This window comes from Schistosoma haematobium, chromosome ZW (genome assembly GCF_000699445.3).
Source record: "Schistosoma haematobium chromosome ZW, whole genome shotgun sequence".
In the NCBI taxonomy this organism is placed as follows: Eukaryota; Metazoa; Platyhelminthes; class Trematoda; order Strigeidida; family Schistosomatidae; genus Schistosoma; species Schistosoma haematobium.
In genome coordinates this window covers 61,213,929-61,237,028 of record NC_067195.1, presented here as the reverse complement: position 1 = coordinate 61,237,028, position 23,100 = coordinate 61,213,929, and the positions used below count along the sequence as shown (strand labels likewise).

General features: G+C 32.5%; 1 protein-coding gene across 2 annotated transcripts in view; it reads right to left on the bottom strand.

The window, feature by feature from the left end:
• DNAJC12 (DnaJ sub C member 12) overlaps nt 1–23,100 on the bottom strand; it is an 86,427-nt gene that overhangs the window by 62,829 nt on the left and 498 nt on the right. Inside the window, exons 2-6 of one of the 2 annotated variants that reach the window (XM_051211962.1) lie at nt 22,711–22,797; nt 22,602–22,677; nt 22,428–22,567; nt 22,335–22,398; nt 21,943–22,295 (exon numbers count right to left, since the gene is read on the bottom strand). In XM_051211962.1, the coding sequence (XP_051072089.1) occupies nt 22,219–22,295; nt 22,335–22,398; nt 22,428–22,567; nt 22,602–22,677; nt 22,711–22,788 (435 nt within the window). In that variant the 5' untranslated portion in view covers nt 22,789–22,797 and the 3' untranslated portion in view covers nt 21,943–22,218. Of the gene's footprint in view, nt 1–6,695; nt 22,296–22,334; nt 22,399–22,427; nt 22,568–22,601; nt 22,678–22,710; nt 22,798–23,100 lie in introns of those variants that run through there. The other variant, XM_051211963.1, reaches the window with a different exon arrangement.

Sequence of the window (23,100 nt, the reverse complement as noted above, 5' to 3'; positions counted from 1 at the left end):
GTTTTACAAGTTTAGTGAGGTCACAAATATTATAATTAGGATATAATACTCATTTAGATCAGAGATATTTTGTGAAAACTATTCGCTCAACTATATTAGCAACAGTGGACATAAAATGTTTACAAATAAAGAAATAGAAAAAATTAACTATTCACTTTTATCTGAACTGAAGCTCCCTTATGATAAATATCACTTTAGGATTCTTATGCATTGTTTGGTTTAGATTTCGTATACCAGCTATTTGCCCAGTTCTTAAAACAAATATAATCACTTATTTACATCTTTTCTCTTGTGTTAATGTGTACTTGTAAATAGAACTTTAAGTTTGTTTGAATATCTATCACTTCACATAGTCATTCTAAAGTGACCTACTTGTGTATCTATTTATCTAGAGTTTACCTTTAATATTACAGTTTCCATATCTATATGTTAGACTGGTAAATATATTAGTAGTATGTTACTCGGTACAAATTTTAAGTAAACGAACTTCTGAATAAGTTTTAAGTTGGATAGGAAACCCTTTAACTTCCAAATGAACAAACATTAAGAATAAAATAGAAATCTGAAAGGGAAGTAAGCGAATAACGACTTTATAACTTGTAGATTATACTCAAATAAATTTGGTTTCTTTCAATGATATTATACATCATGATAGAAATTACTTATTTTCATCATAATAATAATCAATTACTTATAGACCGTTACACTGAGGCTATAGCAAAATCAAAGGCTTTTGACTAGGTCATTGACTAAAATTGTTAAACAAATAGTTTATTTTCAAATCTTGAAATTGTTTTCGGAAAAGTTCATATGAACAGTACGGCCTTCAATAGGATAATCAGAAATTTAAACAAAATTATTAAAACAACATATACGGAATAAAGCGATCTCATTGCCTTTTACTGTTACAAAAAGGTAAGCAACCTTGAATTTTAAAGATTCCTTTTCTAACTGCCTCATTTAGTTTTATGAGGAATTCAAAAGTTTCTTCACAATTTTAATGCAACTGTAACACGAAATTGTCAATCATTAAAAAACTTGATATAAATCTTCTACTTACATATACTTGTTTTCTTTCTATAACTAAAACTACTACATTACCATTGAATAATGTCGCATTGGACTGTCATATACAAAATCAAGTACATGAAGGCTAGTCAACACAAAACGACCATTTAAAAGCCTTTAGTTAAATCACAACAATGGTATAAAAAATGTACTCAACAACCGTTTCTAATAGAATTTCATGCAATTAACCTACTCGTTAAAAAGAACGGTATTCTATAATTCTAATTATATATAATTAAACAATCTCACATAAATTTCCTATTTACTCCATTTTTAATGTTCACAATTACAAGTAGTCTTTTACAGACTAGTGATGTGAGACACAGGATATTATGAAACAATAGTTAGTCAGTTGATGAGGTTGTGAATCTTCATCGACTGAGGTGGTTGGGACACGTGTTACCTATGCCTGAACACCGATTATCACGACGCGCAATGCCGACTAGTGATGGTTGGAAGAAAGTTGGGTGCGGCCAAACCAAAACGTGGCATCAGTGCTTGAAGTCACTAACTTCTAGTCTTAGCCATGTTGGTAGATGCCGACTACTTGGTTGGGGTCCGCGTGACTATCGTAACCAATAATTGGAGACTGTGTGACGTGACTCAGAATCGATCACGATGGCGTAGGTGTATACGCTCTCTGTCTTCCTTTTAAACTAGGAGATTAAAATTGCTTCATATCTCTCTTTCTACCAACTAATTCTTCCTTCCTGTACTATGTCGTTATATGCAATCTTTCTTTTACCACCACTGAATTAACTGTTTCTATAAATTTTGTGTTCATCTTGTTGTGTGAATGAGGTATGGCAACGTGGACCAATACATATATGTGCCTGGTTCTATGTTGTAGCTGACTGACTGACTCACATCTACTCCGCAAAACGATCTTATCTAAGTCGTGAAATCAATGTGACAGACAAAAAGATGTAGCAAACAAAATAAGGAATAGGATATAATACTAAATAAAAATATCCATAGGCTACTATTCTATATGCATCCAAATAGAATTTCTTTTTACCTCCAAGCCTTTTTAACTAGCAAACTAATAATGAACCATAAATAAAATTTTCCTATTTCCCAAATGGTTAGTTAACTAAATCTGATTTTAATAATGCGAAAATTCCCATTTACAAATTTAGGGAAAAAAATGAATAGCCTAGAAAAATCTGTATTTTTCATATGAAAAAATATCTTTTTTTCTCTCCTTTATTTATTTTTCCCAAATTACCTTATTCAAGCTACGAGATTGAAAAGAGTTAAAGTTATTTTTTAACTAAAACTTATATTTTCATCTTATAGACCCATTACATTATTGACATGTATAAAAGTGTTTTTGTTCTAAATATCTTTTCCATTTTGACTATATTATGTCCTACATAAGACACAAATTAAGAATTCCTTTTATGGTCTACCAATAAGGTATTTGTATAAGTTATTTTCACTTTTTTTGAAAAAAATCATTACATTTCACCGACAACATATCCTCACTGACTAGACTATATATGATGCGAACTTTCTCGGTATCTAGATGAGCAATTAGATATGTTAACGATTCTAAAGAAAGAAAAATAAAAAGTTTTTTTGTTTGCTTAATTCACTGTCCCTTTTTAATGACAAAACATTCAGTCGTACAGTCGAAACTTACAAATAACCTATAGAAAACTAATGGGAATAACTTTTTCTTTTAAAAAAACTTTTCTTTTACAGTACGGTAGTTTATCATGTATTATGTATGCTTATATGTGTTGTTCTAATTTTCACAATGGGAATCTTTAATATTATGTAATACACATTATAACTAACATTGGTGCTAACAGTTAAACACTGAAACATTTAATGTATTTAAACACAAAATATACGTGAAAAGTGAAATGAAATTTTGATAAAGTATTTCGAAAGATAATCGTTCATTTACCTTTAAACGATTCATAATATAATGGATTATCTGATGATGAGATATGAAAATAGAGTATTGTGTGTATATTTTCATAGTGAATATATAAATGAATTGGATGATTGTTAATATTAAACTATTAAAAGTAGTGAGTAGGAAATAAGTTTTATTATAAGTCGAATTTATACTCTTATTTACAATTTTATTAACGGATTTTTGAAATATGCTTTGGTTACCTAGTTGAATTGATTAGTTTTATATTAGAGGTAATCATATTAATGGCAAAAGAATGACAATAAGACTACAGAGTGTTAATAATATTGCTACTATAATTTTGAAACAAGGAATAATAGAATCAAGGAGTAACCAAACACATTCATAGTTAAACAGTTTGTCACCTATTTTCATTTTTATGTTTAAATCCGTTAAATAACGAAAATAAAATATTCATAAACTATTAGTACATCTCAAATCTTTGTTAAGGTGTGGGGATTCATCATCATTAATCTTAGATTGTGAGCCTGAATTGATCGGTATTATATAAAAGTATTTCTACTACTGAGTATCAATTTAGAATTCAAATTAGTCTTTCTTCTCAGTACTCACTAATTAGAGCCTACCATTATTTTAATTTTTGATTCATTCAGGGATATCAGTCAGCAAAATGTATTTCTGGTTTAGTCGTCACTAGGTATTTCAAAACATGATAAACCAGTTATTTAGTACTATATGGTGCTTAATGGTCCTCCAGTTGATCTTTGACAGTGAAACTGCCTTCACACTGTAAACCATTTCTTTATACTGATTTTCTTCAGCATGAAATATGACACCATTTAAAGTGCTATTAGCAAATCAAATTCTATTACGAATACTTTTTGTGGAAGAATTCTAACTGAAATTTATGTCGGTGTTATTATCATCACTAATTCCATAAATTACTAAAAACCTACAAGACGACAGTTATCTAAGTTCCCGTTTAAAATACAATCTCTAGATATGTAAATTTCAGTTAACACACATGCATTAATTTAATACTACATTGGATCAATCTAATAATGAGCGAAAAGCATTTTGACATATACAATATCTTATTGAGTTCACGAACCGACCTAATTTAGACAGCTGTTCGAAAGCATAAAGTACTAGACTACTGTTTCATCCTACAGTTTCGTCCAAAGTGAAGGGCCTAATACCAAGACGAAACAGATACTCAGTACTTCCTTTTTTCCATAGTAGCATAACTTAAGCCAACCTGTTAATGCAGTAAGAAATAATAACTTTCACAAACCTCTATATTGATGCACTAAGTTAGCCGAGTCATTGAAGAGTAGAACCTTATATCCTAGATTACACCCAGCGTTACGAATTTTGGATCCATTTCAAACGATGATGAGGACATAACTGATTATTTTAATATTGTTTACTTGAAATAGATACTATAAGAACATGTCATTTAAATATTATTATGGTTAATTTATTTGAACTTTATTTCATATCATGGCTAAATTATCTTAAGTGATTATAGACTATAACTTGGATGTGGTATACGTCATGAACTGAAATGTGATGCAAAGCCATTGAAAACTTAAGGAAGATGATGTTATTTTATTATACGAATCGCTTTCGGAATGAACGAAAATCTCATAAAAAACTACTTTATTGAAAAGAAAATTTATGAAATATTGTCCACTGAACTTAGACTATTCAACTCTAATTATCAAGTCTGTAATACGAAACGTTTGTGTTAGTGATTTGACGTTATTTAGCACGAAGTTATGACAGTTTAAGCAGTTCGAGACGATTGCTTGGTAAACAAAACAGGGTATTGTTGAAGCACTTAAAGTACAAATTTCACATTAAATAAACTAATATTAATTGCGATTTGATGAACTGATTTCCGTAACTTTGTTAGATTACTGAGTTTATAGGTTAAGTAAATTTGATATTTTGTAAGTGTCGAACTCTTCAAATAATCTATACACAGAGCTTAAGAATCTTCGGTGAATGTTGTGAACAAAATCCCCGTTAACATGTCAGATGAAAATAGTGTGTTCTATGTGTTTTTAATCAATAAATGATTTAAGATGACTCCCTTGTTATTTAATTGTATATATCCACCAATTTTCATTTCTGATTTAGCAACTTATCAAATATTTTAATGAGAACTAAAAACGATCGTCTATTTTCAGAAGAAAAAAAATCGATGAGTCTGTTCTAATAATTTTGTGTGTCATGAGATAGATCAATACGATGTCAGAATTGTTTCTTGTTCCAAGTACTTTATGTTTAAAAAAAACATGTGTTTTAGATGTTGCTTCTAGAAGAAATAATTCTAAAGATTTGACTGGGAAGTATGGATATACAGCATTTCAAATATCAAACCAATCAAATTACTAGCCAATTTTTTGAAAACAAGTAGTGGAAATATGAACAGAGGATAAGTTTTAAAAACCATTAAATCAGCTATATTGTTAAAAGAATACCCCTTAAATGTTATAAAGAAATGTAAATATAGAAATAATTACGTAAAATGTGAATTACTATGAATTATTAGACAAATTAACGAATTTGAAAATCTGTGACGAATCATGAATGTCAAAGATATTAATGATGTGAAATCTAATGTATGCAATGTTTACTGATCATATTATGACAAAATAGTTTGACTTATTTATTGCGCCTTATATACATATTTATTTCATAACCAGGACGTTTAACTTCTGTAGAATCTTTCAAAGGGTTTAAACAGTATTCACAAGTAATGTTGAAGAAATTCTTAAAGTGAGGTAGAAATGTAACAAAGCAGATCTAATCACCGTCTTTTCAATAACTGAGTTAAAATCTAGTAGTCTTTTTTCTATTGTATCGGTCAGTTTGTAAGGTAGTTTAATCGTCTTCCTGAGTAGATGAATGGTACTTGTCCTAAAAACTGATTTCATCATTTGAAATCAACTATAAAGTCGGACTAATATCACTTGACGAATGGTCGAAAATCACTAGAAAGTTGTTTTGTTCTTTTCTGAGACTCTAAATCATGAACTTCTTTTCATACTCCACAACTAAAGTATCTGAATTTTACACAGTGAATTAGAATTCAGTGATTTGTGAATCAATAAATTTCAGTGAAGTAGCATTAAAGTTCTCCATTATAATACAACTGTAAAAACACGATGCCTTGTCAATCAAATAAACATTAACCAAAGTACTATTAACATTATTTTAAGTCGCATATTAGTATGCCTCGTGATCTTTTCCATTTACATAACTGAATTAGTTCCAAAACATATTATCAAAACTTAGACAAAATGATTTTTGTTGACTGAAATTTAACTGATTCTCACTATATACAGAGATGACGATTGTAGTTGGAGAAAAAAAGTAAAGGCTATGAAATGCCAAATCACCAGGTTAAAAGCTTCAGTAAGTCAGACTTTTTTGTTTAACATTCAATCATGAATCCCGTACAGATAGTTTAATCTACAAATAAAGGTCAATTTAGTCTCTATTTAATTACTGGTTTTGATTATGTTTGAAAATATTTGCAAGTTAGAAAGCGAAACTCAAAATTTCATAAATTAATCTTATACTTTAACAATTATCGATCGGTTTACGCTCTTGGATTATACTTTAACCAATGGACATGGCGATTAATTACTCAACCGTTTTAAAATATAATTTATACTACTTTTATAAAAAGAGCATTATAAGAATCCAATTACTTTTAAAAACTTACGTTTACACTCATTAGCTGATTCAGAAGTACCTCTTGCCCACGGTCTATCTAAATAACCAGGGGAACAACGTTCACAATCAGTTCCTTCTGTATTATGCTGGCAATCACATCTAAGGGGCCCCCACTGAGATTTCGTCTGACCATTATTATCTGTTGTTATTGCTGTACCAACTATTCGATCTCTGACACAACGGTTAGCGTGTCCATTACACTTACACCGACCACCGATAGATAAATCAGAGAAAGAAAAGTGAACAGGTGTTTTACTTTTAGGTGTTTTTGAATAGTGCATATCAGACTGATATAGATGTTGTGACATATCCAGTGTACCTGCCTCGGACAAGACAGGATTTGTACCATAACCACCAATACCAGGATTGCCACTAACACGAAATACATTTGTTTGTTTCAGTAAACTTGGGTTTAGAAATAGTCCATTTGAATCATATTGAACTTCGTCTCGATATTCCGGAAATCGCATAAGACTTATTCTTAAATCCGTCATAGTCATCCAGTCGATCAGTGCTGAACTCCACGGTTGCATTGATGGTCGTCCAATAGTTGTACTAAATGCGATAACATTTGATGATCGTCCTGAATTATCATGTACATCTTGTGACTTTAAAGCAACGCATAAAACTTCTTGAATGTTTGCTAAAGAGATTTGTGCATTATGCTCATTACTGGTAGGCAAATGAAAAGCTCGATAACAATCAGTTGAGAAATATTGCCATGGTTTCCATGTTACACCAAAATCAGATGACTTATATAAAGCAATTGAATCAGGCAATTGACCACAAGGTTGCAAAGAAATATAGTAAACTTCAAAACGTTTACCTAGTGATAAAGTTAGATTTACTGTATCACCTGGTAAAACAGATCCTGAAATCCAACATGTTTCATTATTCATTTGATGTCTATCAGTTAATAAGTGTGTTCCAAATTTCTCACCTTTACCACATGTTTCACATTTTTCATGTCCCATTACATATCTACATATTTCTTCTGATTGATCAAATTGACCACATGTTGAAGTTGCTTTAATATCAACACTTTCAGCAATATTTGTAAATGGTGGAGAACATTCAATTGCTTGACCTTTATTATAACATACAGATCTTGTCGCTTCATAAATAACTTTAATATTGGAATCTTTTTCTTTAGTATAATGTTTTTGATTTAAATCAGAATGAGGATTTAAATTGTTTGCATGAATACAAATATTACTGAAAGAAAATGTTATCCAACTGATTATCAAAATAGGCAACATGAGTTATTCTCTTGAGTAATATCAATTTCACAAAAGAATTAAAGATTTTTTGTTGTGAATGTATCAATTTTGATTTATATTAACAAATTTTTATATGAATCCTTTCTCTATTAGTAATTATGATGGTGATTTGATATAATGGGCATTTTAATGATGGATACAACCAATGATACTTTTTTTTGTTTATTGCTAGTTAATTATTTCCTTTCTGTATTCAATAAAACAGTGTAAAAGAACAAGCAAACAAATAAACGAAATAAACTAAATAAAATAAAACTAAGAATATTCCCTTAACAAATAAGAATTCATTTACATAAATATAATTTTAAGAAATAAACCAACTTTATCAGTATTATCATTTGTCATCAAAATTTAGGTTCTATGTTAACAAAACTGAAATTTGATTGGTTAATCAAAATGGTTAATAAAACTTTCAACACAATAGGGTAAAGAGGAGAGGGATGGGGCTAATTATATCTATGATAGGATAAGATTTATTTAAATAAACGATTGAGGATGAATAAAATTAAATTTAACTCTTAAATAAAAGCACATTTAAAATCAAAATAGTAAATGATTAAATTATATAAATTAATTTAAAATTTATATATTGAACTTTCATTTAATTGAACAGTATTCTCATTTATATTATTTAAATATATTTAAAGAAATAATTTGATTTCTACTCAACAACAACAACAACCATTTAAAACATTCTGAAAAATTTATACTGTGGAAAAAGTGAATTTATTTTAAGAAAAAAATTGTTGTTGTTGTTGTTGAAGCCCCCCCCCTCAATAAATGGATAATAACAAAATCTATACTGATAGAAATATATCTGATTTCATGCTGTGAATAACTTGATAATAAGAATGAATTATAAATAAGAACTTTCGTCTAAATTTGAACGAATAGTTTCACAATATTTGGGCACCAAGTTAATGTGAGTCATTAAAGAGGAATAATATATATATTTGTAAAATGAATTATAATTGATAAATGAAATCATCAAATTATTATATCGGATAACAAGTTTTAAGATTCATAAATAGAAGATATATGTATATATACCAAATTTCTCAAGAAATTTTTGATTGTTTTATTTTGTTACTAATATGTAACTGATTTAGATGTAAAATCTAACTATAATTTAAAAAAAAAGATCAAGTTCAAGTAATTCTATGATCCAGACTTTTATTTGTATGAAAAAATATGGCTGATCAGAATTTGGAAGAGGAATTTTTATTGATTTCTAAGAATTTGTAATCGATTTTAAACTTTATACTATATCATTTTATAATGAATTGAAAGATTGATTAGTATAGATGAGGTTTTAACAGATTATAATAGTATAATATCATTAACTGCGGTAATTATCACTGCATTTGCCGATATCTGAAGCTAAATATTATATATACTATTAATAGAAGAGCTGAAGAATTGCAGAATTTTCTCAAATTCATTAAACAAATATGAGATAGTCTTTCTTGAATCTTGGATACCTAGCAAATGTAAACCTTTGACCAGTAGATGGACAGAGTCGATCATAAGATTAAAATAAATGGCATATGGTTAATATTTCCTTTAAGGAATCTATAATTTCCTTAACCGACTTACTTACTTACTTACGCCTGTTACTCCCAATGGAGCATAGGCCGATGACCAGCATTCTCCAACCCACTCTGTCCTGGGCCTTCTTTTCTAGTTCCATCCAATTCTTGTTCATTTTTCTCATGTCTATCTCCATTTCTCGGCGTAATGTGTTCTTTGGTCTTCCTCCTTTCCTTTGGCCTTGAGGATTCCATGTGAGGGCTTGTCTTGTGACGCAGTTCGGTGCTTTCCTCAATGTGTGTCCTATCCACTTCCAGCGCTTCTTCCTGATTTCCTCCTCCGCTGGGATCTGGTTTGTTCTCTCCCACAGTACGTTGTTGCTAATAGTGTCCGGCCAACGAATCTGAAGTATTTTGCGTAGACAGCTGTTAATAAACACCTGTATTTTTTGGATGACGGCTTTCGTAGTTCTCCAGGTTTCTGCCCCATATAGTAGAACTGTCTTGACATTTGTATTGAAAATCCTGACCTTGGTGTTGGTTGATAGTTGTTTTGAGTTCCAGATGTTCCTCAGTTGTAAATATGCTGCTCTTGCTTTACCGATCCGCGCCTTCACATATGCATCAGATCCACCCTGTTCATCACTGATGCTGCCCAAATATGTAGAGGTTTTTACATCTTCCAAATCTTCTCCCTTAATTGTGATTGGATTGGTGCATTCTGTGTTGTATCGGAGAATCCTGCCTTTCCCTTTGTGTATATTGAGACCTACTGCTGCTGAGGTTGCTGCCACACTGGTCGTCTTCTCCTGCATTTGTTGTTGCGTTTGGGATAGAAGGGCCAGATCATCTGCGAAGTCTAGATCGTCCAACTGCATCCTAGATGTTCATTGTATCCCGTGCTTCCCTTCAGACGTTGACGTCTTCATGATCCAGTCGATCACCAGGAGAAAGAGAAAGGGTGAGAGTAAGCAACCTTGCCTGACACCGGTCTTTACTTCGAACGAGTCTGTCAAATGTCCTCCATGCACAATTTTGCAGTGTAATCCATCATATGAACTCTGTATGATATTGACTATCTTCTGAGGCACGCCGTAGTGTCGATGAAGCTTCCATAGTGCTGTTCTGTCCACGCTATCAGACGCTTTTTCGTAGCCAATGAAGTTGATGTAGAGTGATGAATTCCATTCCATTGATTGTTCCACAATGATCCGTAGAGTTGCGATTTGGTCTGTACACGATCTATCCTTACGGAATCCTGCCTGTTGGTCACGAAGTTGGGCGTCTACGCAGTCCTTCATCCTGTTTAACAATACCCTGTTGAAGACTTTTCCCGGTATTGAGAGAAGAGTGATGCCCCTGTAGTTATCACACTTGCTGAGATCGCCTTTCTTCGGTATTTTGATCAGAAGTCCTTCTTTCCAGTCTTTTGGTACTTCTTCCTCATCCCAAATCTTATTGAAGAGAATGTGGAGTATCCTTGCACTTGCCGCTACGTCTGCTTTCAGTGCCTCTGCTGGGATGCTGTCCGGTCCTGCTGCTTTGCCACTCTTGATTTGTCTGATGGCCATGCTGATTTCTTCAATTGTTGATGGGCCAACATTGATCGGGAGGTCCCTGGGTGCTGCTTCGATGTTGGGTGGGTTCAGTGGAGCTGGTCGATTCAAGAGTTCTTCGAAGTGTTCTACCCACCTGTTTTGTTGCTCTTCAATGTTGGTGATTACCTTGCCTTCCTTGCTTTTCACTGGTCGTTCTGGTTTGCGGCGATTTCCAGAGAGTTTCTTTGTCGTGTCATACAATTGTCTCATGTTTCCTTCTCTTGCAGCCTTTTCCGCCGTCGTTGCTAAATCTTCTACATATTTACGTTTGTCGGTTCTGATGCTCCTCTTCACTTGCTTGTTTACTTCTGTGTATTCAGCTTGTGCCTTGGCTTTTTCTGCTCTTGCTCGACTGGTATTGATTGCTGCCTTCTTGTTCCTCCTTTCGTGAATCTTATCCAATGTATCAACAGTGATCCATTCCTTGTGATGGTGCTTCTTGTGACCCAGGACCTCATGACACGTTGAAGTGATTGCCTCTTTGATCCCCTTCCAGTTGCTCTCCACAGTAGTTCCTTCTCCATTGAGTAGATCATGAAAGGCCTGGCACTTGTTGCTGAGGTCTATCTTGAATTTGTTGAGTTTGTTAGTATCCTGAAGAAAGGCCGTATTGAACTTTTGTGATATTGTCCGCCCCGTTGTCCAGTGATTCTTGAGTTTCAATTTCATCTTGGCGGCCAGCAAGTGATGATCTGATGTTATATCAGCTCCTCTCTTGGTTCTCACGTCCTCTATAGTCCTCCTGAACGTTTTGTTGATGCAAATATGGTCGATTTCGTTTTGTGTAGAGTGATCCGGTGAAGTCCATGCGGTTTTGTGTATGCGTTTATGTGGGAATATGGTGCCGTCTATGACCAGTTTATTGAAGGCACATAGGTTTGCAAATCTCTCACCATTTTCGTTCTTTCTCCTAGTCCGTGTCGTCCAATGATGTTTTCATATCCAGTGTTGTCCGTTCCAACCTTGGCGTTGAAATCTCCCATCAGAATGGTCAGGTCCTTTGTTGGGCACTTCTCGATGGTTGACTGCAGCCTATTGTAGAATTGATCTTTAGCGTCTTCATTGTAGTCGTTGGTAGGCGCATAGCATTGGATGATGTTCATTGAAATACCCTCTTTCTTTGTTTTGAACGAGGCTTTGATGATCCTTGGTCCATGAGATTATCATCCTATAAGCGCATTTTGCGCTTGTTTGGACAGCATCAATGCAACTCCTTGTGTATGTGGTGCATTTTCTTCTTCATGGCCGGAGTATAACAGGAACTCTCCTGTAGTTAGTCGTTGTTGTCCAACTTGTGTCCAATGTGTTTCACTGATCCCAAGTACCTCTAGGTTGTATCTTCTCATTTCTGCAGCAATTTGGAAGGCTCTCCCGGTGTCCCACATTGTACGAACATTCCATGTACCTAAATAAATGGTCGCTCTGGTTGTCAGAAGGGGCATCGGCCTCGTAACTTCCGAAGGGATTCGGCTTTCATCATGAGGCGTCATAATTCTTCTAAATGAAGACCTTCTGACTCCCAGGGCAGAGTTTAAAAGATTTGAATAATTTTTTCTGGTTAGCGTTTTTTTAGCGAGTTAGTTTTCTACGGGATGGGGACGCTAACCCCATGCCCAACCCTCCTCCTTTATCCGGGCTTGGGTCCGGCAGTAGCCCCCGGAGGGACTCCAGGCGGAGTTTTCCTTAACCGAACCCCATAGTAAAACAGACACAAACGAGTCAGAAGTCTAGGTATCAAATAAGAATGCCATCCAAGATTTTTTATGTTTGTTCAATGAATAATGACCTACAACAACATAAAATTCGGACATGGAACACAATGATATTTTAATATTGAAGACCACTATTCAGTGAGTTCAGTCATTTAAGTGGGTTTGTTAATCATCAAAAACTGTAAAAACGTACATTGTATTCTATATTCAACTAGTAGTAGTATAACAATATGTATATCATGAATGCAGACGAAACTAAGTCAAGTTATACTCTGTGATGAACAAAGACATTCGTAATTCTCATCCAGTTTACGTAATATCATATGCTATCATTTCTTATTTGCCTAATTATCATATGATATATACATTTATATAGCTTCAGGCAATGAAATTTCTAATAATCAGTAAAACTTTTCGTATCTGAAATTCTGTTTTGCTTTCAAAGCTTTTGTTTACTTACACAACAATTTATTTAGCCTCTGAAAAGCAAAATAATATTTCTAGATTTTGTAATAGTTAAGGATTCATTAACTGCCTACTTAAAATGCAAAAAGGTAGTATGAAATAAATTCTTTTCAAAAGATTTCCCACAATGTTTTTTGTAAATGTTTCGCATACAATTATGCTAAATTTGAATCAGACATAAAAGAGTAAGAAATTACCATATTCATCATCACTCTCTATTAATTAGGTTTTTACTCACTCACTCATAGTCTCTTTCTGTCTTTCACTAGTTTCTGAATTCATTTGATGACATCAAACATTCACTTTCTAGAATTATATGTATTCTCAGTTAATATTAATTAATATAAGATGATTTCCTGGAGTTCTAGTGAGAATCCAATCCGTGTCGGGTAGAGACAGACATTCACCTCTGACAATCGATGAATGGTTGCGCAAAATCGATTGAAGTTAGACATTAACACTGTTGGGTACCGGCTCAATGGTCTAGAAGTTAAGTGTTCGTGCGCGAAACTGAAGGTCCTGGGTTCGAGTCTCACATACAGGATTGTGGATGTGCACTGATGATTGGTCCCATACTGGAATGAGACTGCCGTCCAGTGGTGCTAGGTTTTCAGTGATGGTCAAGCTTAGATGAACTCATGAATTCGACTATTAAAATACTAGTTTTGTCAAAATGTTCGTGTTTAGATTTAGTCTGTAATATACAAACGCAAAGTACCATAATCTTTTTCTGACTACTACAGGAATGAGTAATAAACTAATAAATAATTTAGCAAGATCTTTTGTATAATTAGAAGTACAAGTGTTGTATAAAGAAGATTATTTTATACAGTAACTATATGTTAGTTCATATTATTGAATTCATTCATGAAAATACAATTAACGGGTCTTTCAGTTGTTCTAAACAGATATGTTTGCTTTCTGTTTTCAAGCTTCTAGCATGAGAAACTTTTCTCATGATAACTTGTTTTTATAAAATGAATTCTCTCGTATAATTGGTGATCAATGAAATAATTTAGGCTTCGACTCGCCTTTATTGTTAAAATAGTTGTTTTTTTAAAATCGTAATCATGGATATTATTCATGATGGATTTATAGTGCTATCTGAGTGCTTATAGAGATATAAAAATCGACTGAAATTTGGTATATCAAACGCTTTGACAGATAAACTCTGGATACGAAATACGGAGGAAATAATGTTCATCTTTATGTAGAACGTAGCTTTGTTTCTGTAAGTGACTAATGTTTTCAGATTCGAGGACTACAGTGAGGTTGCCGCCTATGATAGCAAAAAGAAATCACATCAGGTAGTTGCCTTAACTACGAAATTGACGGTGACAGAGACAGGAACATTTTTAAAATTAGGTTGCAAAATATTTAATGTGAGCATGTAAAATAACCTTAAAAGTAATTACATATACGTAAATCAAACTATTACATTCAGCTATAGTAATTCATTTATCCTTTTGTTTGAAGCATGAAAGAGAAATCCTAGGCGTAGATTAATGCTGAATAAAAATCATGTCAGAACTTTTGATAGGATTATCTTACTTCATATATTTTAGAAGAGAAATGTTTTCAAAACCCTGTTCTAATTCGGATGCATAAATAAGAAGAAAGTCAGTGAAATTTATGATATACATATTAATTGGCTGATGTTCTATCAAATTCAAGCGACATTGGAAACAAAAAACCACGGTGTGGGAGTGGAAACAATAGTAAGGAAGTACACAAAGATTTAGTGTGTTAGTAACAGAGTAAATAACGAGAAAAAATCATTATGTTTCTTATTTATAATTAGTCAAAGAGTGAATATATCTCTCTATGTACAAGGGTTTCTCTTTATGTCATTTTAACAAATCTTAATGAGGAGCAAAGATGAATAGTAGCTAGCAGTGTAATCCAGGACTCACGTTTCGTCCTATTTGGGACTCGTCAGCTGGATCCACCTAACACGACTCAGTAGCTAAGTGGGTAACGCAATGACTTATGGAGCGAACGATAATGGCTCCTAGTCCCGGAGTAAACATCAACTCTGGGATGCAGGTACATCTAGTCGTCCAGCCTACAAGTCCTAAATAGGAGGAAACGAGCGTCCTGGATTCCAGTTCTAGCTACCATCCATCTTCGCTTACAATGGTTATTAATTAAGGCAATATCGAGGCGATTCACACAGGATGCACATATACCATAAGAGACCGATCAGTTGCAGTCCTAAATATCAATAGGAAGATTCAAACAAGTAATACAGAATTATCTTAAGGAGAAACACTTAATTACTGATCTTTTACAAATCTTTGATTAGTAACTACATTTGGCAGATTCAACCAAACTATACTTTCGTTTTTTCTATTTCTATGCTGACCAGCTTCTGACATCTCATAAATCACTAGCTTAATGCACTTAATGTTTTCTAGACACAAGTTCAGAAATAAGTTCGTAACCACACTGACAAAATTAATTTCTTTATTTAGCATTCTATCCGAATTATACATTGGTTGTTTTTAAGTCAATGATGTTTGAAATGTGATTTGAAACGATCAAAAAAAGATATCTATAATCGTATGTTTTTATGATACGTTTTATTATACTGCTCTTTTATCCTTTCATTTCTATCTCAACCAGTCACTTATGTTAAGATGATTGTTTTCAACAGTAGCATTTGTAAACAAAATTTAATTTTGTTTATAATCAAATTTTTTCTGTATCCTATGTTACATAAGTCACAATGTCTATCCTACATCTAGGCAAATTTCATCAGCTACTTCTGATCTTCTGTGATTTATATTTATTTCATAGATCAGAGTAATTAACAAATATTATTAATCTTGAAGGACCTTACTGGATGGTCATACATCAAAAGAGTATTTCGTAAAATATAACTGAACAGATCGAGAAAAAAAGAACAGATCTCTTAGGGAATGATTGCCTAGTAAATGAATACTCAAAATATTCAGTAAAAATGATGAAACATTTATATTTCCAGACATCTCAATACCATTTTGAATTATAGAGTGAAGTGGTGGAAAATGTTACAACTTAAAAAAACTAAACTTCAAAAGCGTTCATTTAGCTTTATGATAAATTACGTTTGAAAATTGAATTGTGAATGTCGAATCTTCAACATGCTGTTTAAGCGATGTAGAAAATCTTATGCAAAGCCTAGCTTATATTAAAAAGCAACGATTATTCAGAAAACTAGATATCATCAAAAGTATTTAGTGATTGTTATTTATAGACCACATATTTATCATCCTATTGCTAATCTGTTTCTCTAATCAATGGTTGTATGGATTAGTGATACATATGTATTTGGTTTTTATAGATTATCTTATTTGAAACTGAAATAATTCTGGAACAATATTTATTTCCTTTCGAAGAAAGCTCTTCCTGTTGATATACAATGAATAGATTTTCAAACATATTTACATGTAATTTAAGGTCATTTATACTACCATAGCCAGAACTGAAAGCCTATCGATTTCTTTTTGAGTTTTATTTTTATCCCCTTCATTCATTTATTATCCGATTTGCCCTTCTATCTTGGTTAAGTATTTTGTATTAAAGTAACAGCTTAATTCCCTAATTATATATTCAGTCAGTTGAGCACTGATTTCATCTATTAATATATATATATATATATATATATATATATATATATATATATTCAGTTGAGATTTTCAGTTTTTCTTAGCCACTATAATCATCCCATCAACATTTTTCAGTCATTTGGATCATCTTAAGAAATCAATGTGTGAAAATAAATCAGAAAATTGTTCATATAATTTTCTGAAACAAATTGTTGAAGAATAAATGCTTTCTGTAGAGGTATTCTTCAACTGTTTAGTTACTTTATCTCTTACAACAAAACTTCACATGTATATTTCCAAATCCACATGAATTCTTTTTTATCGTAATTACCTCGATAGACACCTCTCTTACTACATATTATGCTTTAGTGATTGAATTCATGAGTCGGTCTAAGCTAAGATATCATAGGAAACCTGGAAGCATTGGACGGCTGTTTCGTCAAAGTATGAGACTCCTCAGCCGTGTGCATTCACGATTCTGCACGCGGAACTTGAAACCAGGACCTTCGGTTTCGCGCACGAACACTTAACTTCTAGACCATTGAGCCGGTACCCAACAGTGTTAATGTCTAACTTCAATCGATCTTGCGCAACCATTTGTCGATTGTCAGAGGTGAACGTCTGTCTCTACCCGACACGGATTGGCCTCCACTGGTCACGGCTTCTCACCATTATACTGATTGTGACATGACGCTTCAAATCATTTTGACCTTTATGAAATGACCTTTCTAATTTACAGAAAACACAATTTTGAAGTAAATATATCGTAACAGATGCAAACGTTCACCATTTTTAACATATAACATTGTCAAATTCGTTAATACATGCCTTATTTTGGTCTTTGTAAAATATCATAATTATGGACTTATAACTGTAGAGCCTGATGATGAAGTTACTGAAGACAATTGTTCGCCCAAATATTCTTCATTATATAATATAATGACATGTAAATGGAAGTAATCTTTTTCTTTCTTGGTGACGTTCCATGTTTAATCACATTTATATTCAGTAACTATTCTTTATTTGTATAAATTGTGAATGGACATTATTAATTGACTGATTGATACCTACGCTGTCTTTGGTGTTCAAATAAATGCTATTTGTGTCGTTTCCTCTTTTGTTTTATTGACCAAAACCTGTGATTTAGGACTATCAGTTTTGAACTACCTTGTTAGGCCACTCTACACTGCGTGAGATTATTGGCATGAGCTACTTCGAAAACATTATTGGATTAATACTTCGATTCATACAGTTGGTGCCAAACTTTCAGGGGCATATTAGTAATTGAGTGGACTCCATTTGTGGTCGTTACCCTAAAGGAACTTCCAAGTAACATTCAATATATAACTTTTGCTATTACTTTGTCAGTCAATATATCTTCATATATAAGTAATACCATGTATACAATCAAATAGAACATGTGAGGATTCGAATTTATTAAACTTTTATGCCATAATAAGTAAAGTATTAGACATAAAAACGTATTTCCAGTCGCACACAGCATCAAAGTGCATGAACACTAAAACGAAATGCAATAACATGTTTTGAGCATGTCAGAAGTGTTTATACTTTTCTTCTAAGTAAAGAAAAATAATTTCCTTACCTCATTCTTCATATTGCAGGAAATATAAAGTAAAATCTATTTCTTCTTGATTGTTCTTTTGCAAAATCCACTAGGATGATTTGTGAGATATTATAAAAAATTATGATATTTTGGTTGCTGTTTTTTCCAGATCTACGAAAAGAATGGTTTATTATTCAATTAGGTGTTTTGTTAAAATTCGTTATCATTGGAAAGAGGTTTTCACCACAGATCAAAACCAGTCAGATCACAAAATATCACACTGGACAACTGATTTATCCTAGTTTGTAACTTTATGTCCCCATTCATGATTACACACAGAATAGATAGCAACAAATAATCGCGATCCGACTAGGCATAGTTTTCAATTTTACTTTAATTAAATCATCAGTCAAATTAAGTTATTGAATATCTTTCTCAAATATCCCGATAAATATGTGAACCTGATAGCAAAATTTAAAATTTCAAATTCACATTGGTCAATCTAAGTTAAAAGAGCAAACTGAAAATTTTCAAAAGCTTTAACTAATTTAGTTTTACATTAAATTACAAGATCCTGTAATGAATTCTGCAAACACTTTGATTTCAGACGTTGGGAATCAAATGCTAAGGATTGTTAACAATGCAGTTTACTAACTCTTATCTTTAACTATTAGAAAAACAACCACAATAAAATTTTATCTATACTCAAAATGAATTCATATATATACATTAATAGACTTGATGAATCGAAATTTTTTAAAAACTTATTATCAGTGTAAAATAATAGTCACCAACTTACGGTCAGTTTTTAGTATTTATATTAATCAAAATAATTTTATTGGCTTTAGCCCCATTTTATTTTTCCTAAATTTTGCTTATTGTCTTCTTTGAAGATAATTAATAATAGATAGCTTAAACAAGTTCATAATTGTTGTAATTCTCTCTTTTATTACAACCCAGCTATTCCTATTGCTTAGTATTCTTGGACACTAAATCACTCGACAAGTTCCCAAATCAGAACACGGTTGAACAGTAAGAGAGATTATATTCCAAATAAGAAGGTTAGATGGAAGTAGAAGCACAATAGAGAAAACGTTAGTATATTTATAGTTTTTTCACATGAGAAGATTTCTAGTGTTCACTAAGCATTGACTTAAGCTGACTGGATAGGAATTAGCCAATCAGCGTGCGCCAACGCAAGCGTGCATTGAGCATGATTTAATCCAATCTATGTCCCGCTAACAATGATCAAACTCATTGTAACACATTTTTTCTTTCCTTACTGCTTCTAAGTTCATTTGATAACAGTTCATATCATGAAAACCTAACTTATAGGATAGTATACAAATTTTCACCATATAAACAAAATTTTACATAAAACAAAGTCAAAAGTGGAGAATTTACAATACTTAAGATAACTTCATATACACTGACATGGTTATAGGTGAGTTTCATCATTGAATCAGACTGTGCATGCCACAAACTAGTGTCTATAGATAATTTATGACAAAATTTTGAAAATGAAGTTCACGAAATTTGTCACAGTGATGTACAATCTAATAAACACACCAGTTTAAACGGACAGATTGTAGAGATTCTTCTTAATGATAAGTGGTTAGAACTAATCGTGAGGGTGCCGTGCACAGAAGTTTTGTATCAATTGACACACGTCAATAAGTGATTCTTGAAATTTAGAAATAACGCTCTTGATATAAATTAGGACCTAAGCATGTGCAGAAATTTCTAATTTTTCTAAATATTTCTTTACTTGATACTAATCTTTGGCAAAAGCCATCTACAAAAGCGTTAACATAGGTAATCAGTGCCCTTAATCCAATTCTACTCGGATGTTCTACGAACTTGAAAATTGAAAAAACTCGCTCGCTGTTGAAAGACGTTCTTTATTTGATATTTCTCGACCAGTTTTGTTTTCGCTTAATTGCCTTATTGAAATATGTTACTGTAACAATAAAGAAAGGTCACAACCCCACTGAGCAATTGATTCTTATTTTGCAAAAGGTTACTAGTGGTATAAAAGATGTAAGAACATATTGGTGTAGAAAATAATATGAATCGTGTTAACGGGACGAAATAAAAAACCTATAGAGAAGTTAACCGGACTAAATGAGACTTAGTAATAATAATGGCATTACTATATGGGTCTATTACAATACAGTAAAAAATCTTTTGGTACAAAATATTTTAGCAAACTCCTCTTAATCTACAGTGCGGATATATATGTTGAAAAATTCTAAAGTAATAAAGTTTCCTTCATCTTTATCTATTATTCTCTGCCCTATTTCTCAATCATATTGCTTATGTCAGTGGACACATCAACGTTTAGTAGCGTTCACAATCATTCATGAGTAGTTGGGTACATATGGTTTTTCAAAGAATGAACTATTCTAGGTTAGTCCTTTGACATTACGACAATGATGTACAATAATGGTATCCGACAAAGGAGTCATTCCAACTCAGAGCCCGTTTCAAGATATTCTTGTCGCTTCATTAATAAGGTTCTGCTTACAAAAGTCTTCGCGCGCACCAAATACTAATGTATTATGAAACAGAGCTTTTTATTTGTTATTGCTTAAAAACCATCTAATAAATTCGTGCCTACTATTTTCCTTGTCTGACGATGGTCATATTAATGTACAGAATTAGTTCATTAAGCTACTGATAGTTAGCCTCAGAAGTGCTAGAGACTCCAGGCTTTCTTGGTGGGATCCACAAGATAACTGTATTTGATAGTTGAATACCAGATAAAATAGAATAAAACTGATTAAAGGAATGGTGACAAATTTACTTGGCGTTATTACTTCTCTATACCCTTATTGCTCAGGTAAAAAGCAAAGACGTAATGTTATCACTACCGACGCAACCTTATAGTTTTATGTGAATACTTGAGTTTCTCGGGAGTCTTTATTACGAGAGAATATGTCAAAGCAATAAAATTACCCTTAATTTAATAAAACCATGAATCAATTTCTTCATTGTGCTGTCATTTTTAGTATTAAGGAGTAGAAACAGTATGCAACAATACTAAAGTATTGCGTGTAACCCAAATAACATGCAACATAACTAAGCTACTACACATGATTGACTTCCATCATCAGAAAACTTTGGATAAAAATAGCGGGTTGATAAGTAATTTCCAGTGGCTAGACCTACATTTATGATCTTCAAGGAAACCTTAATAACTGATAAACTAAGTTTTTATGAGAACCAACGATTTCCGATCGGTTCAGTGGAAAAAAGCAGTATACAATACACGTACAGGCAAAAATAACTGACTGAAATTATATAACACATCACCTAACGATCTTTTTCTTAACTTCTACGAGTCAATCATCTTTTCTTACATAAATAAGTGCGGCACTGTGATAGTTGGGATGATTTAAGTAAAAATATTTAAGATCTTTTTATAGAGATCACCACGTTTCACGAAATCTAGCTTTCAATTACCTCACATGTTGTAAAGAAATTCATAAGAAAAATCAAGATTATTATTTATTTTATAGTCTCCTCCACAAAGATTACAAGTAGATCTTTTAGAGGGAGAACTTGTGAATCAAACACAGCTTAAAGTGTACAACATCGAGGTAGCTATTCTATTGTCAGGGATGAATAACTTGATGTAAAGCTAAAACGATACACGAAATTTTGTGAAAGTGAGAGACGGAAGAAACTTGATTAAAAATGATGAAAGAATAGTATTTGAACTAAATAAAATGAAGTTATTGTTGTGAGTAAAATCACTTAAAATTCGTTTACTCAGATTTCATACGCACGAAAGAGCTTCACAATATTAAGAAGCTTATCAGAGTTATTTTCGTTTTTAAAATGCCCGTCTAAAAAGAAAAGTTGACAAGTGTAGCACAATAACAAACCGGAATCTGAAGTACTATCCAACATCCGAGGGGTTTTATCAGCATTGGAATACCAGTGCATACACTAAACATTACGAAAATGGATATATATACCTCTTCAAAATTTTTCTGTAAACCAAGATACTGTTCAAAAGAAACAGATATATTGCTGAACAACCAGGTATCATACATGCTACGGAGGTTTGAATTAGTCAAAACTTCTTTAGCTTTCTGAATTTTCTGAAAAAGTGAAGCTATAGTAGAATTTAAAACTGGCTGAAGAGCTACCTGAGTTTGGTTCCGAATTTTTATCTGGATGGAGCTCTCTAGCTTTTATGCGATATTCATAAAGGATCTGATCTTCCTACTGAACGTTAAGTAAGCAACTGCAGCAAACCGTTGAATCTTTGCTAACACCCAGCAACTCATAAAAATTGTCCTTTGCGAGGTTCGGCTTACTAAGTAGAGTATTCATTTCAAAGCACTGAAGAATAAAAAAGTTCTCTAAGGCAAAGGGAACTTAAATTTTCTTCGGGATCTATATATGACCAACAACAACTTAACGAAATAAATAGATGCAACTTCAAACCTCTTATGAACTTGTATCTGAGGTACGAACTACAAGTATCATTGGGACTCACTTCGTGAACCTAGGTAGTTTACTTTGTCATTCATAGGTCGTGGTATTGTGCCTAATCTCCTAACTTTAGGAAAGTTTTTGAGTCCTGCTCAAAATTAAAGGTTTTTTTCAAAAATGATAGGGTAGGACAATTATGGATTGAAATTT